This window comes from Cherax quadricarinatus, chromosome 7 (genome assembly GCF_038502225.1).
Source record: "Cherax quadricarinatus isolate ZL_2023a chromosome 7, ASM3850222v1, whole genome shotgun sequence".
Taxonomy (NCBI): Eukaryota; Metazoa; Arthropoda; class Malacostraca; order Decapoda; family Parastacidae; genus Cherax; species Cherax quadricarinatus.
This window is the reverse complement of record NC_091298.1, coordinates 59,352,203-59,368,882: the sequence shown is the minus strand read 5'-3', so window position 1 is coordinate 59,368,882 and position 16,680 is coordinate 59,352,203. Positions and strand designations below refer to the sequence as shown.

The 16,680-nt window shown below is 41.5% G+C and overlaps 1 protein-coding gene across 2 annotated transcripts in view; it reads right to left on the bottom strand.

Annotated features, from left to right (window-relative positions):
• Positions 1–16,680, bottom strand: part of LOC128687048 (uncharacterized) — a 195,726-nt gene that overhangs the window by 13,997 nt on the left and 165,049 nt on the right. The window contains exons 81-86 of one of the 2 annotated variants that reach the window (XM_070082543.1): positions 12,645–12,677; positions 10,511–10,612; positions 9,990–10,225; positions 9,411–9,534; positions 7,751–7,999; positions 7,134–7,282 (exon numbers count right to left, since the gene is read on the bottom strand). In XM_070082543.1, coding sequence (XP_069938644.1) covers positions 7,134–7,282; positions 7,751–7,999; positions 9,411–9,534; positions 9,990–10,225; positions 10,511–10,612; positions 12,645–12,677 — 893 coding nt within the window. The remainder of the gene's footprint in view (positions 1–7,133; positions 7,283–7,750; positions 8,000–9,410; positions 9,535–9,989; positions 10,226–10,510; positions 10,613–12,644; positions 12,678–16,680) is intronic. The other variant, XM_070082544.1, reaches the window with a different exon arrangement.

The following is a 16,680-nucleotide window of genomic DNA, read 5'->3' as shown; positions in this document are numbered from 1 at the left end:
CAAAAAGCAAATACATTTCTGCAACAGTCATCTCTTTCCACCTGTGTAGTCTTGACTGTGGTGATATGATTGTATTTGCCATGGTGTACTCAAAATACTTATTACTTTCCCTGACAATAGTTTCCATCAATGGCTGGTCAAAGAATAATTCAAAGAATTCCAGTTCATTGGCCATGGTTCCAAGGGGACAAGTAGGTAGAATTCCACTTTGAGAGTCATCAAAGTAGTGAGGCTTGGGAACAAAATTGGGATTTTGCTGCCAATCCCACATACGGTTTGCTGGTGGATACTGGACATCATAGGCTGGTTGTGCGGGTGGTTGTGGTTGTGGTGGGCTGGTGGCTGATGCTCCGCTTTGTCCTTGAACTGATGAGTCAGCAGCGTGGGTCCCAGCGTGGGCTGGTGAGTCACGCATGGTGGTGCCAATACCATCACCACTACCACCATCTACTGATGCCTGTGGTCTATCCATGCCAAGTGTAGCCACATCATCCTCACTATCACTATCTAAACCTGGTGTAGGGCCACAGGATGTACTCCGGGATGTACTCCGTCCCCTGGGCACAGCATAGGGTACACTACCCGAGCACATGCGGCGGCAAACATACCAACGCTTCACTGGTGAATATGATTCCTCACTATCACTACTCGAATGATCGTCGAGCGCAATAAAATCACAATCCACGTCGCTATCATCATCATTACTGAAGTCAGAGGCCTGGCCACGCGAAAATATTAGTTTTCTCTTGCGTTGAGGCACAACCGACCCTGAGTCACGAGTGCCCACACCAGAGGTAGAAGGTTGAGGATCGTCAGGGTTTTCTGCACTATTATCGATATCCTGGTCATTCCTTTCGGTCACTAACTGATCAAAGCCATAGAATTCGTCTTCATTTCCACTTCCATCAGTGTCAGAACTATCAGATAGGAAGAGGAGAGTCCCAATTTTCCGGGGAGTGAGAGCTGACTTGCGACGAGGCATGGTGAACAAGGGTAACTGAGCCGGCGTTCCCACAATGCTATGTGGGCGCCTAGATTTTTTGTTTATGGCGCACACCCACCACGCAGACCCGTTCTCTCACATGTAGGCCTATGAGCGCTTTTGCGCTAAATTTGACGGTGCTAGAATTTTGGCATAGCTCTACGGTTTGGACACTCAACGTGAAGCCGTAGATCTACGGGACAGACCCTGAAAGGGTTAAAACGTGGAGGGGGTGGGTGGCAAGAAAAGCCTCTAACTGAATGCCACGGGAATCACAGTGAGACCCCCCCCAGAGGAAATGATGGGCATTAAAATCGCCAAGTAACAGAATTGGTGGTGGTAATGACGAAACAAGAAAGGCAATATCCGGAATAGATAATGCCCAAGAAGGAGAGAGATATAAAGAACAGAGCGTATACCACCTATGCAAGTGGATACGGGCTGCTGTGTAATGCAGCGAAGTACGAACAAATAGCTGATGGTATGGAATATCAGTGCGCAGAAGAAGGGCACTTTCATTAAAGGTCCCATCAGGAAAAGGATCTGAAGAATACAATAAATTATAGCCTGAGATGGGAGAGATAACAGCAGAGTGTAATTTTGGTTCCTGTAAGCAAACACCAACAGGGCAAAACTGGGAGAGTAACATCTGAAGCTCACCCCGATTACCCCTGAGGCCACGTATATTCCACTGTAAATAGGCTATGATTGGCAATGATAAAGATACTTGAAATCCACAGGTAAGGGTTCTTACGGACTAGAGGGGTTAGAAAAGTCCACATGCAGAGGCAGTGGAAAACGTTCAAGCAGCGAAGGACCGGTGCGCTGTGAAGAAAGGAGTTGCGCAGATGGAGGAGAGGAGGGAGAAGGAACAGAGGGTGGATCAGTGTCCATTGATGGTTTGGTCTCTGCAATATATTCAGAGATTGCTTCAAGTATTTCGGAATTCAGAGACGTTGTATGTGAGACAATATTGGAGATGGTAGGGGGAGGATGAGTAAAGATTGGAACTGTAATGGACTGTACCAAGGTAGGGGAGGGGCGAAAGGGTGGAGGGAACTGGAGAAGAAGCATGGAAGGGGACAGAAGAGGCAGAAACCTGGGAGGTGGCAGAAGAGGAAGAAACTTGGGAGGGAACAGGGGAGGTAGGTATAGTACAAGGAGGAAGGTGAACCTCTACACTTGTAACAGAGCCAGTGAGAGGGGAAGAACCCGGTACAGAGACAGGGAAGGTAAAATGAGGTGGTGGAAGAAGGGAAGGAGGGGTTAAAGGACCTTTTTTTGACTTCTGAGAAGTAGAGGGACGATTGGGAGGAGGTGTCGTACGAGGTCTCGTCGATACTGAGGCTTGTGAGGGAGAACACGAAGAAGCGAGAACAGACTGAGGTGTTGAAGTAGGGATGTCTGAGCCTAGGACAGCATAAGAATTAGATACAGGAGTGACTATGGGAGAGGTAACCACAGCGTAGGTTGCAGAAGATGGGACCACAGAAGTGGGGGGACGTTTTGAAACACAGGAATAAGAAACACGAGGTAGTCTCCATTGGAGGCGGAGATGAGAAACTGCCATGGCATAAGGGAGACCTTCTGCCTCTTGGAGGTAACGGATTTCCCGCTCATTTAAGTAGACTTGGCAATGGCGAGAGTACGAAGGGTGAGCCTCATGACAATTAAGGCAAGAGGGAGGTCAATTGCAAGACGTATTAGAATGGTCATCGGCACCACAGACTGGGCATTCGGCCATGGATCTGCAATATTTCGCTGGATGGCCAAATCGCCAGCAATTTCTACACTGTTGCGGTGTAGGGATCACCTTTCGAACTTGTAACCGATGTCCTGCTACATAAACTGAGGATGGGAGTTCACGGCTGTCAAAAGTTAAACGAGCCACATTGCTAGGGTATCGTCTCCGCCCGTGGGCAGGAAGAACATAAGTGTCTACCTTGAGGATTGGGAGATCTTGGAGTTCCAGCTGTTCAAGAATGTCATTGCCACATGTCTCGAAATTTTGTTGAACTATGGTATGGGGCAGAATTACGGTACCACTACAAGAACTGAGGGAATGATGTTTTTCAATAGTGACAGGAACAGTATCTATATGGGAAAGAAGAGAAAGATCATGAGCTTGGGTAGCATTCTGTACAGTGATGATGCGCGTACCGCTCTTAAGAGCATGAAAAGAAATATCTTTACCAACATGGCGTAGGAGTCCCTTGCCAATACTGTGGTCGGAAAGATAGGCGGTAGAGGAAGTCGGTCGTAAAGTGAAGAATTTAGTCCATTGTGCAGTCTGAAACTGAGCGTAGAAAGGGAGTGCAGGACGTGTCGATCTTTTCTGAGAAGAACGAGAAGGTGGAGAAGTATCATCAGCAGGTAATTGTCGTTGGCATTTAGGCATGAAACCAGAGTTGGTCCGACGTGGAATGGGCCGGTGATTCGAAAATTGCCACACCATAGAAGGAGAGGCTGGAAGCATAGTCAAAGGAGAGCGGAGGTCAGATAAATCAAAGGAGTCAGTCGAGACCTCAGTACCTGAAGCGGGTGAGGAAACAGCACCGGCAAGAGGTACAGAGGCATGAGGAGTATCCGAAGAGTGGTCCAAAGACGAGGCGGGGTGCAGTATCAAGAAGGGGCCCGGGGGTACCAGGTTCATGGATTGGGTTCTCCATGGTTAGGTTACTTCTTTCTTTTTGTTTTTAAGAAAAAAAGAAAGAAGAAAATAAAAATAAAAAAAGAATAAAAAAAGAGGGGACCGGGGAGGGATAGTTCCCAGGAGGAATGAAAGGGCCAGAAATCTCCCTCCGCGCCCAAGAGGACCTCAGCACCGCAAGTAGCATAGATGCAGCATGGAACCCGTGCCATACCCTACCCATCATGCCAGTAAACTAGCAATCCAGGATAGCAACTTCACATCTGCCGAGCTACCTCAGTGGACAAAAGAGAGGGCGGCCAGATATCCGCCACAAAGCATACCTCCTTCGGCCACCACCCCCGGAATCCGAAAGGTGGCTTTCAGAGATACACCCATCGCCCGAAAGACACCCAAAGCCACTCTCTGGGATACCGGAGAGGGATCGGGACATCCCCAGGCGATCCAGATTCCACGGCAAACTACGCCACCGCCAAGAACCTCAACAGAATGGGATGGACCCCGGTACCCTTTCCCCTACCTAGGAACTAGCGCGCCTGTGGGAAAAATCCCAAAGGCCAAAAAGAGGAAGGGCAAAAGGGAGGGGTGGGGAGGGGGAGGAGGAAAGGAAAAAGGGGAGGATGGGATAGGGAAGGGGGGATAATTAGGTTCGGTCTGAGGAAAGAGACCGACAGGTCTAATTCGTCAGACCAAGAGCCTCTTCACCACGCCAAGGAGCCCCCCTTGAAGAGGGACTAGTTGCAAACCTTTGCACTTTCTCTAATTTCCTTACATGCTTGGCTAGGTATGGGCTCCAAACAGGTGCTGCATACTCCAATATAGGCCTGACATACACATTGTACAGGGTCCTGAATGATTCCTTATTGAGATGTCGGAATGCTATTCGTAGGTTTGCTAGGTGCCCATATGGTGCAGCAGTTATTTAGTTGATGTGCAACTCAAGAGATGTGCCTGGTGTTATACTCACCCGAAGATCCTTTTCCTTGAGTGAGGTTTGTAGTCTCTGGCCCCCTAGACTGTACTCCGTCTGTGGTCTTCTTTGCCCTTCCCCAATCTTCATGACTTTGCACTTGGTGGGGTTGAACTCCAGCAGCCAGTTTCTGGACCAGGCCTGCAGCCTGTCCAAATCCCTTTGTAGTTCTGCCTGGTCCTCATCCGACTGAATTCTTATCAACTTCACATCATCTGCAAACAGGGACACTTCTGAGTCTATTCCTTTCATCATGTTGTTCACATATACCAGAAACAGCACTGGTCCTAGGACTGACCCCTGTGGGGTCCCGCTTGTCACAGGTGCCCACTGACACCTTGTCACGTACCATGACCCGCTGATGTTTTCCCGACAGGTATTCCCTAATCCATTGCAGTGCCTTCCCTGTTATACCTGCCTGGTCCTCCAGCTTATGCACTTATCTCTTGTGTGGAACTGTGTCAAAAGCCTTCTTACAGCAATCTACCCACCCCTCTCTCTCTCTTGTCTTACTGCTGTCACCCTGTCATAGAACATCAGTAGGTTTGTGACACAGGATTTTCCATCCCTGAAACCATGCTGATTGTCACTGATAAGCTCATTCCTTTCTAGGTGCTCCACCACTCTTCTCCTGATAATCTTCTCCATGACTTTGCATACTATACATGTCAGTGACACTGGTCTGTAGTTTAATGCTTCGTGTCTGTCTCCTTTTTTAAAAATTGGGACTACATTTGCCGTCTTGCATACCTCAGGTAGTCACCCTGTTTTGATAGATGTTTTGAAGATTGTTGTTACTGGCACACACAGCGCCTCTGCTACTTCAAGACCCATGGAGAGATGTTATCCGGCGCCATTGCCTTTGAGGTATCTAGCTCGCTTAGCAGCCTTTTCACTTCTTCCTCAGTTGTATGTATTGTGTCCAACACTTGATGGTGTACTCCACCTCTCCGTCTTTCTGGAGTCCCTTCTGTCTCCTCTGTGAACACTTCTTTGAATCTCATGTTGAGCTCCTCACATATTTTTCAGTTGTTTCTTGTGATCTCCCCTCCTTCCTTCCTCAGCCTGATTACCTGGTCCTTGACTGTTGTTTTCCTCCTGATGAGGCTATACAACAGCTTTGGGTCAGATCTGGCTTTCACTGCTATGTCATTTTTGAATTGTCGTTGAGCTTCCCTTCTTTCCTGTGTATGTTCATTTCTGGCTCTATGACTGCTCTCCTTATTCCTCCTGGGTCCTTTGCCTTCTATACTTCTTCCATTCTCTAGCACACTTAGTTTTGGCCTCTATACACCTTTGAGTGAACCAAGGGCTTGTCCTGGCCTTCTCATTATTTTTGTTACCCTTGGGTACAAACCTCTCCTCAGCTTCCTTGCATCATCTCATTTACTGACTTTCCTGACAGTGCTCTGTCTCACTGAACCTCACGCAGGAAATTCTTCACGCCTGTGTAGTCGCCTCTCTTGCAGTTTGGCTTCATTCGTCCTGCTTCCCTCTCCACTTGTAACTCTACTGTGTACTTGATGCTCAGAACCATGTGGTCACTGGCCGAGAGGTATTTCATATATGATGTCCTCAATATCTGCACTACTCAAGGTGAATACTAGGTCCAGTCTTGCTGGCTCGTCCTCTTCTCTCTCTGGTAGTGTCCCTTACGTGTTGGTACATGAGGTTTTCCAGTACCACCTCCATCATCTTAGCTCTCCACGTTTCTGGGCTCCCATGTGGCTCCAGGTTCTCCTAGTCAATTTCTTTGTGATTGAAGTCACCCACAATCAGTAGCTTTGGCCTTCTGGCCACTTCAACCAGTGTCAACCATCGCTCTGTTACTCTCATCATATTCTTGCCTTGGCCTCCTGCTGTTCTGTGGTAGGTTATATATCACTGCAATTACCACCTTGGGACCTCCAGACTGAAGTGTTCCTATTATATAGTCTCTTGCTTCTCCTCTGTCTCTAGCTGATCAAAATCCCATTGGTTTTTGATGAGCAGTGGCACTCTTCCACCCCATCTGTCCTCAAGATCTGATATCCTGTTGGAAAGATGGCATCTGTTATCATTCCTGTGAGCTTGGTTTTAGTGAGAACTATGATGTCCGGTGATGCCTCTGATTCTTTCGTGCCACTCCTCCCACTTACAGTATTTGTTATTCCATCAGCATGTGTTTAGTAACCAGTATGTATATACATATGCATGTACATATGTCTGTATGTATGTACTTAACCGAACTGTGGTTGTAGGAGTTGAGTCATAGCTCCTGCATGTGTGTGTGTATATATGTTTGTATGTACACAGTATTTTTTTTTTTAAGATATTTAGCTTGTAGTATTGACCTTAAAACTTGAATAAAGCCCAGCATAACAAGACTGCAACACAGAACGTTAATATATTACTTGTGCATCATATGGTACTATACTTTTTGGCAAGATGACATTAATCCTCTTTCAAAATATAAACATGCCAACACTATTTTTAAAAATACAATAGTTTTCTATTTCACAACGCCAAAATAAGATATGTAAAATACTGACGTGGTGGGTTCATCGAGCAGCACAAGCAGTGGATTACCCAGCAGTGTCATGGCTGTGGACACCTTCCTTTTGGTGCCACCAGATAGCTGATGTATGTATGTTTTCTCCTCTTCACTCAGTCCCAGCTCCTTAATGGCTCGATCTAATACCTGAAGTTATGTTATAGATCATATATCAAGATGTAATACAGTGAAAAAAAAAGAGCAAATACAAAATTGAAAATAATAAAAGTAATGTGGACACATTTTGTTGACAATTTGTTTTCTGTTACCATAATGAATACCAATACCTTTATTTAATTACTGGTAAACATTTTTTATAAGCTGGTCTTATTGGAAATACTTCTTACTTGAGGCAGCAGCATCGTAGAGAACTTTGCAAGATAATTTGACCCTTGTAAGTCATCAAGTTTTCAAAGAACACTTATAAATTTTAGAGATACAGTATTTAAAATGTTGAAGCATTCAGCACTTGCAAACAGTGAGCAACAAATTCAAATAAACAATTTTATTACAATACCATAACACTAAGAAAAAACCCAGGAAATAAATGTCCGATATCTGTAACACTGAATTCTTAACTAAGTGAAGATATCTCCAATATATGTCTACACTTACTGGAGTAATGTCACTGCTGCGGAACCCTCTGATTAGTGCCATGATAAATAATGCCTCTCTTGCTGTTAGATTAGGGTCGAGGGCATGACTCTGTGGGCAGTAGCCCATAATAGGATAAGGTAAGGCCAGAGCTTCTTCTAAGATCAGCCCATTCACCAATATCTGCCCTCTAGTTGGTCGCAGGTCACCCGTTAGACAACGGAAGGTTGTGGTCTTACCAGCACCATTCAGCCCAAGCAAACTGAAACACTGAGGGGTAACATTCTTATATAAGACAAATACAATTTTTTATAAAAAATTTCTCAAGATGATGAATGACTAATTTTTTTTACCACATCAGCAGTCTCCCATCAAGATATGGTAACCCAAAAATGGGAAACACATTCACAATCATTAATGCAATAGCTGTCTTAGAAGTGTACAGCCATCACAGTTCAAACGACTCTCAAAATAGCAACATCTCCACTCCTACAAAGTGATGTATTGTACTTCCCACATCCAGGGCCCAAGTCCAGCTAACTGGTTTACCCTGAAAGCCTTCACAAATGTTATTTTACTTGCACTCCAACAACACATCAAACCCTAAAATACACTTGATCCCACTCTGATCTAACAAGCTCAAACACTTATTCGATGCACCAGTCCATTAAATAAGTGCCTTAGGTGAAAGAAAGCAACACATCAATACTAGACCTTCTATTTATTAGAAAGAAGAAATTCTTAATGTAGATTATCTAAACCAAATTAGCAAAATCAATTATGTCCTTTTGGAGGTAACAAATGTTACAAGATATAACTTTTTCCACATGACAATTCCTCATCAATTAGGATGGCCCAAAGAAGGAACCACATTTATCATCACTCATTCAAAGGAATGACTTATGAAGGAAAAATTACAACACAAACAATATAGGCTGGGCAACAAATTAAAAATTGTGCAAACTTTAAAACAGGTTAGAGGAGAGTAAAATAAAGAAAATATTACAAGGCTCATAAATTAAGATATTAGTATAAGGCACAAAGCAATATACAAAAATTTAAGTCTTTTGAAAAACAAATGGTTAAAAGAATGTGTTGAAAAGACAGGATAAAGAAAAGTGCTCATAATGAGTATGTAAAAGAGAGAAGAAGGATCTTTGAAAAGGAGTTATAAAAGCAAGCATTACCTTCAAGAGAGGTGGGTGCCTAATAGTTGAAGGGCTCTTAATTTGAGGAATTGGAACTACCCTTCCCTTTCTTGGATCAGACCTGATTATTTCCCATTTCCACTGGTGCTATATGACCCAAATTGGTTTAATACCTACTCATGAACATAATGATAATAGCAATACAGAGCATGCTACATCAGAGTGATGGCAAGTGATTTTTTGGATTTAAGATACTGAGAGGGATTCAGGAGGTGTGAAGCACTGTGCTTCAACTTGGAAGGACAGGTGGGGATGCTACAGTTCAGTGGGCCATAATTTAATCATATCTGTCTTCTACTGGAAATACAACAAGGCAGGAAGTGATTGTAAATGTTTTCATTTTTGTGTCATCATACCTAGCTTGGAGCTGAACTATATGAAAAAATATCCATCTTTTGATATTGAATAGAGATTAAGTATGCTCAACAACTTTTAACTGTTCCACTAGAAAAAACTATTTTTGAGTAACTTACCTCACCACGTCTGAGAGCTAGGAAGAGGTTACTGACAGCTGTTGTTGGAGGAGAGGTAAAATCACGACCAAGGCCCACCAGCCGCAACACAGTGTCATAGAGTGATGTTCCACCACACTGGATTCTGCCAAGCATGTGTTATGTACAGTAGTAAATAGACATTATGGAATTAACATATATGTATATTCTCTTACCAGTACCTTCTCTATGTTAAGGTGCAAAAATGGAAATTTTATTCAGAAAATCATAGATCACAAGAAAGTACATCCCATGACAGACTAATTTAGTATATCACTCCTAATTTATTAAAAGCAAATCTGATATTAGTTTTTCAGGTAATGTGCTAATCTGTAGGAATCTTTCTGTAAAATTACTTTAAGTCAAAATCCCCTCAAGAAAAGTTCCTTGAATCTGGTGAGGGGCTCTTGATCTATGGACTTGGGTCTGTGCTCCAGTTCTCTGAATTAAGCCTGAATACCTTCCACATCCTCCCCCCCCCCCACACAGGTGCTGTTATAATCCTACGAGTTTAATGCTTCCCCCTTGATTATAATAATAATTTAAGTCAAAATGTCATACTTAATTCTCTCTGCTGCCACATCCTTATCCTCTTCTGCCCCAGCCAAGTTTTTGGTTGGAGCTGCAGACTGAGGCACTGCTCTTGAGCACTCATGCCAGCAGAGGAGGACCACAGTGCCAACTATCATCCATAGGGCCAGACTCAAATAGTGTAGGCCCAGTCCTCCCTGCATCTTGGTGTCCCATGAGAAGGGTGACATATATATGTCCATATCAAAATGAGACATTATGGATGCCTGTTTCAGAAGGAAAATTAAGTAAATTTCAGTACTTGACCTTATTTATACATATTGATAATTTCCTACAAGTGTGGCAAATACACATTCCATTAAAAAAGTGAGTGGATGTTATTTCTAAATTAATGTTATTAGAGATGAATAAATTTTCTCAATATGATCAAAATTCTGCCTTGGTGGGAATCGGCCAGTGTGATAATAAAATAAAAATAAAATGTTATAATAATAGTGATAATATTATTATGCCACTTGGTTATTTATAAAAAAAAATACACATCTGTTTACCTTGGTAAAACTAACAGCCATATCCTTGATTCCAATGACAAAGGAGAAGGGAGGAAAGATCAGACATATATACTTCAATACTCCTGCAATGTCTTCCAGTATCTGCAACATTTTCCAAAGAGAGGCACAAAGATGAAGAGTGAACTAACAAGATGTATGGAACAGAAAAGTTAATTTAAATTGCTGGCTAGTACTAATCACATACTTATTTAAAATAAATGCTTAATACTTTGGGATCTTCACACGAAAAATTGCCTTTTTCCAAACATCCGTCCCCTCAAGGGAGGTTCCTCGATGCTGGTAGGGGCTCTTGATCTAGGGAATTGAATCTGTGCTCCAGTTCCCTGAATTGAGCCTGAATGCCTTCCATACCCCCCCCCCCCCCACATGAGCTGCATAATCCTCTGGGTTTAGTGCTCCCCCATGATTATAATAATGATAATCCAAACATCCATATGATCTCTGTAAATATTTTTTTTCAGAATATGATAAAATTACAAATTTTAATTAAGAAAACATTTTTTAATTTTTGATACTGTACTGTACTATTTCTAATTTTTTTCCAAAATTTTGAATCTTTGAAGTCTTAATTTATTTAGCATTAATGTAGTGGTTATAGTTACCATAGTCTGTGTGTGAAAGAAGTAGGACAAATATACAGCAATAAATAATAAAACTATCAAAACATGAATAGTCAGCAACTCCACTAAACCTATTAAATATTAATGCTATAAATACTACTGTCTTCTACACATTTTCAAAATGCTCACTGTAATGCTGAGGCTGACCTAAGACACTTCCTGGAAAACTGCAAAAGAACACACAAACATCACACTTGCAGCTAATACCTCTGATATTTCTCATGCTTGCCTGAATGTCTATACAAGCCTGACTCATCCATCAATTTGCCCAGCTACAGGACATTCATCTACATACACAAATCCTTTTTAAACTTTGGCTTCACATTGCAAACTATGTTGGGAATCAGGCTTATTTTTGACAGGCTTGCCATCAATAACTGAGATAGTAGTCACTGTTTCCAGTTGTTAATTACATTATCCTCACTGATCTTAGGAGGTTCACACAGTTTCACTATGATTAAACCTGAAATATCAATGATTCTCACCAGTGGGAACCTCATTACAGTATTCCAGAGACCGAACGTATAAATCAGAATCTAATCTACTTTTCGATTTATATATTTGTTATTGGAAGTTTCTAGCATTTTGTACAATTATATTGCATTATAGTACATTTACATTAAAATGTGACCAGTGATCACTCTTCCTCAGGCTTCATATATCATTCCATAGAATATATATGCCAGCAAAGGGCAGGGAGTTACAAAATCATCACTAAAGTCTTTATACTGATGCATGGCATGCACCAGTATGGTAACTGACCCTCTATTAACTTTAACAATTACATCTGCACCTGTGTGAATCTCTGTGGACAGAGGGATGGCAACATTCAACGAGACATCAACACTTGCTCCCAGATGCTAACTTGCTATGATAAGACTTCATGAAATGCTATAATTACATGTTCTTTCCCATCCAGGTATTCATTAAACCAGCTATTTCTCATTCTAATGCACCCTAGTCTCAATTTTACTTTTACATAGTAAATATATACAGATATTCAGTATTTTTTCATTTGTTACTTTTTGCATGTACAGTGGATCACTGTTTATTTGGTTGTCAGTTATTTGGCTTACAGTATTATATGGTGATCTTGTTCGATCTGGCACTTAAACAATAAGAAAAAAAAGACTACAAAACAGAGGCCATGAAAAATTATGTAATCCTCTCAGACTGTTAAAAATCTAATACCATCTTCCCTGAAGGGAAGATGGTACTACTGATCTACTGTATATCACTCCTCAAAACTATACAGAAAATTAGTCATTTTACTTCCAAATATTAAGAGAAGAGACAATTAGAGAAACATTACACAAATCAAAAGATAACTAAAATCACCATCTGAAGACTACGATCTTTTAAGACTGGCAAATTCTGCCATAAATAATTAGTTAAATATTAGTAGAAGCAAGCACATATGTATGTTAAGAAGCAAGTAAATACTGGAGGATCTGCAACATCTGGCATGACACAAAGCCTACTCCTTTACTTACAATCACTGAAGATCCAAATTCAAACTTCAGCTCCTGGTGGGTTATACAATATTACATCAATAATATGAAAGTTTTAATTACCTTAAATTTTATACAATATGATAGTTTTAATTACCTTGAAGTCATTCATCAATGTTAAATGTCACACTGTCAAAGACCTTTCTTCTAGGCCAGTCAGTATGCATGAATTAAAATGTTTATACTATACTAGGGTGTTATTACAGGTCAGCCATCACTAATCCGGCAATCAGTTATCCAGTTCCATCCGTAATCCGGCACTAATTTCAGCTAGCACAATTTCAAATTTCATCATTATACTGAATCAAATTTCATCATTATATTGACTCATTTCATCATTATACTGAATCAGAAATTGTGCAGATGGTTGTAAATCCACAGCAGCAATCCAGTGGAGGAGAAAGCAGTGATGAAAATGAGGAAGATGTAGCAGAAAGGTTAATTAAGTGTATTCTAACCTAACCACTTTGTAATCCAGCAAACTCACTAATACAGCACACTACAGGTTCCAATGATGCCGGATTAGTGATGGCCAACCTGTATTATCAGGTATCTTTCCTTAAAGTTGAGGGTAAAATATATGTTCATGACTCTGGTGGCCTGGTGGTTAACGCTCTCGCTTCACACGGCGAGGGCCTGGGTTCGATTTCCAGCCGGAGTAGAAACATTGGACGTGTTTCTTTCCACCTGTTGTCTATGTTCCCCATCAGTAAAATGGGTACCTGGGTGTTAGTCGACTGGTGTGGGTCGCATCCTTGGACACTGACCTAATTTGCCCGAAATGCCTCCGGAGCATAACAAGGGACTTTCTATATAGTAATATGTCATTGTAATCAGCTAGGACTGTATACCCTGTACATGTACTTGTAGTAAAATAAAGATATTATTATATTATTATTATTATTACATGTGCAACATCTGGGTATCTTTATTGTAGACGTTTCGCCATCCAGTGGCGAAACGTCTACAACGTCCATCAATCTTGTAGAATATACAGCATAGGATTTAAGTTGGATAAATTTAGATTTAGAAAGGACATAGGTAAGTACTGGTTTTCTAACAGAGTTGTAGTTGCTGGTTTCTTTTTCTGTCTCATAAACACGCTAGATAACAGGGATATCTTGCTACTCCTACTTACACTTTGGTCACACTTCACAGACACGCACATGCATATATATATACATACATCTAGGTTTTTCTCCTTTTTCTAAATAGCTCTTGTTCTTCTTTATTTCTTCTATTGTCCATGGGGAAGTGGAAAAGAATCTTTCCTCCGTAAGCCATGCGTGTCGTATGAGGCGACTAAAATGCCGGGAGCAATGGGCTAGTAACCCCTTCTCCTGTAGACATTTACTAAAAAAGAGAAGAAGAAAAACTTTATAAAACTGGGATGCTTAAATATGCGTGGATGTAGTGCGGATGACAAGAAACAGATGATTGCTGATGTTATGAATGAAAAGAAGTTGGATGTCCTGGCCCTAAGCGAAACAAAGCTGAAGGGGGTAGGGGAGTTTCAGTGGGGGGAAATAAATGGGATTAAATCTGGAGTATCTGAGAGAGTTAGAGCAAAGGAAGGGGTAGCAGTAATGTTAAATGATCAGTTATGGAAGGAGAAAAGAGAATATGAATGTGTAAATTCAAGAATTATGTGGATTAAAGTAAAGGTTGGATGCGAAAAGTGGGTCATAATAAGCGTGTATGCACCTGGAGAAGAGAGGAATGTAGAGGAGAGAGAGAGATTTTGGGAGATGTTAAGTGAATGTATAGGAGCCTTTGAACCAAGTGAGAGAGTAATTGTGGTAGGGGACCTGAATGCTAAAGTAGGAGAAACTTTTAGAGAGGGTGTGGTAGGTAAGTTTGGGGTGCCAGGTGTAAATGATAATGGGAGCCCTTTGATTGAACTTTGTATAGAAAGGGGTTTAGTTATAGGTAATACATATTTTAAGAAAAAGAGGATAAATAAGTATACAAGTTATGATGTAGGGCGAAATGACAGTAGTTTGTTGGATTATGTATTGGTAGATAAAAGACTGTTGAGTAGACTTCAGGATGTACATGTTTATAGAGGGGCCACAGATATATCAGATCACTTTCTAGTTGTAGCTACACTAAGAGTAAAAGGTAGATGGGATACAAGGAGAATAGAAGCATCAGGGAAGAGAGAGGTGAAGGTTTATAAACTAAAAGAGGAGGCAGTTAGGGTAAGATATAAACAGCTATTGGAGGATAGATGGGCTAATGAGAGCATAGGCAATGGGGTTGAAGAGGTATGGGGTAGGTTTAAAAATGTAGTGTTAGAGTGTTCAGCAGAAGTTTGTGGTTACAGGAAAGTGGGTGCGGGAGGGAAGAGGAGCGATTGGTGGAATGATGATGTAAAGAGAGTAGTAAGGGAGAAAAAGTTAGCATATGAGAAGTTTTTACAAAGTAGAAGTGATGCAAGGAGGGAAGAGTATATGGAGAAAAAGAGAGAGGTTAAGAGAGTGGTGAAGCAATGTAAAAAGAGAGCAAATGAGAGAGTGGGTGAGATGTTATCAAAAAATTTTGTTGAAACTAAAAAAAACTTTTGGAGTGAGATTAACAAGTTAAGAAAGCCTAGAGAACAAATGGATTTGTCAGTTAAAAATAGGAGAGGAGAGTTATTAAATGGAGAGTTACAGGTATTGGGAAGATGGAGGGAATATTTTGAGGAATTGTTAAATGTTGATGAAGATAGGGAAGCTGTGATTTCGTGTATAGGACAAGGAGGAATAACGTCTTGTAGGAGTGAGGAAGAGCCAGTTGTGAGTGTGGGGGAAGTTCGTGAGGCAGTAGGTAAAATGAAAGGGGGTAAGGCAGCCGGGATTGATGGGATAAAGATAGAAATGTTAAAAGCAGGTGGGGATATAGTTTTGGAGTGGTTGGTGCAATTATTTAATAAATGTATGGAAGAGGGTAAGGTACCTAGGGATTGGCAGAGAGCATGCATAGTTCCTTTGTATAAAGGCAAAGGGGATAAAAGAGAGTGCAAAAATTATAGGGGGATAAGTCTGCTGAGTATACCTGGTAAAGTGTATGGTAGAGTTATTATTGAAAGAATTAAGAGTAAGACGGAGAATAGGATAGCAGATGAACAAGGAGGCTTTAGGAAAGGTAGGGGGTGTGTGGACCAGGTGTTTACAGTGAAACATATAAGTGAACAGTATTTAGATAAGGCTAAAGAGGTCTTTGTGGCATTTATGGATTTGGAAAAGGCGTATGACAGGGTGGATAGGGGGGCAATGTGGCAGATGTTGCAAGTGTATGGTGTAGGAGGTAGGTTACTGAAAGCAATGAAGAGTTTTTACGAGGATAGTGAGGCTCAAGTTAGAGTATGTAGGAAAGAGGGAAATTATTTCCCAGTAAAAGTAGGCCTTAGACAAGGATGTGTGATGTCACCGTGGTTGTTTAATATATTTATAGATGGGGTTGTAAGAGAAGTAAATGCGAGGGTCTTGGCAAGAGGCGTGGAGTTAAAAGATAAAGAATCACACACAAAGTGGGAGTTGTCACAGCTGCTCTTTGCTGATGACACTGTGCTCTTGGGAGATTCTGAAGAGAAGTTGCAGAGATTGGTGGATGAATTTGGTAGGGTGTGCAAAAGAAGAAAATTAAAGGTGAATACAGGAAAGAGTAAGGTTATGAGGATAACAAAAAGATTAGGTGATGAAAGATTGAATATCAGATTGGAGGGAGAGAGTATGGAGGAGGTGAATGTATTCAGATATTTGGGAGTGGACATGTCAGCGGATGGGTCTATGAAAGATGAGGTGAATCATAGAATTGATGAGGGGAAAAGAGTGAGTGGTGCACTTAGGAGTCTGTGGAGACAAAGAACTTTGTCCTTGGAGGCAAAGAGGGGAATGTATGAGAGTATAGTTTTACCAACGCTCTTATATGGGTGTGAAGCATGGGTGATGAATGTTGCAGCTAGGAAAAGGCTGGAGGCAGTGGAGATGTCATGTCTGAGAGCAATGTGTGGTGTGAATATAATGCAGAGAAT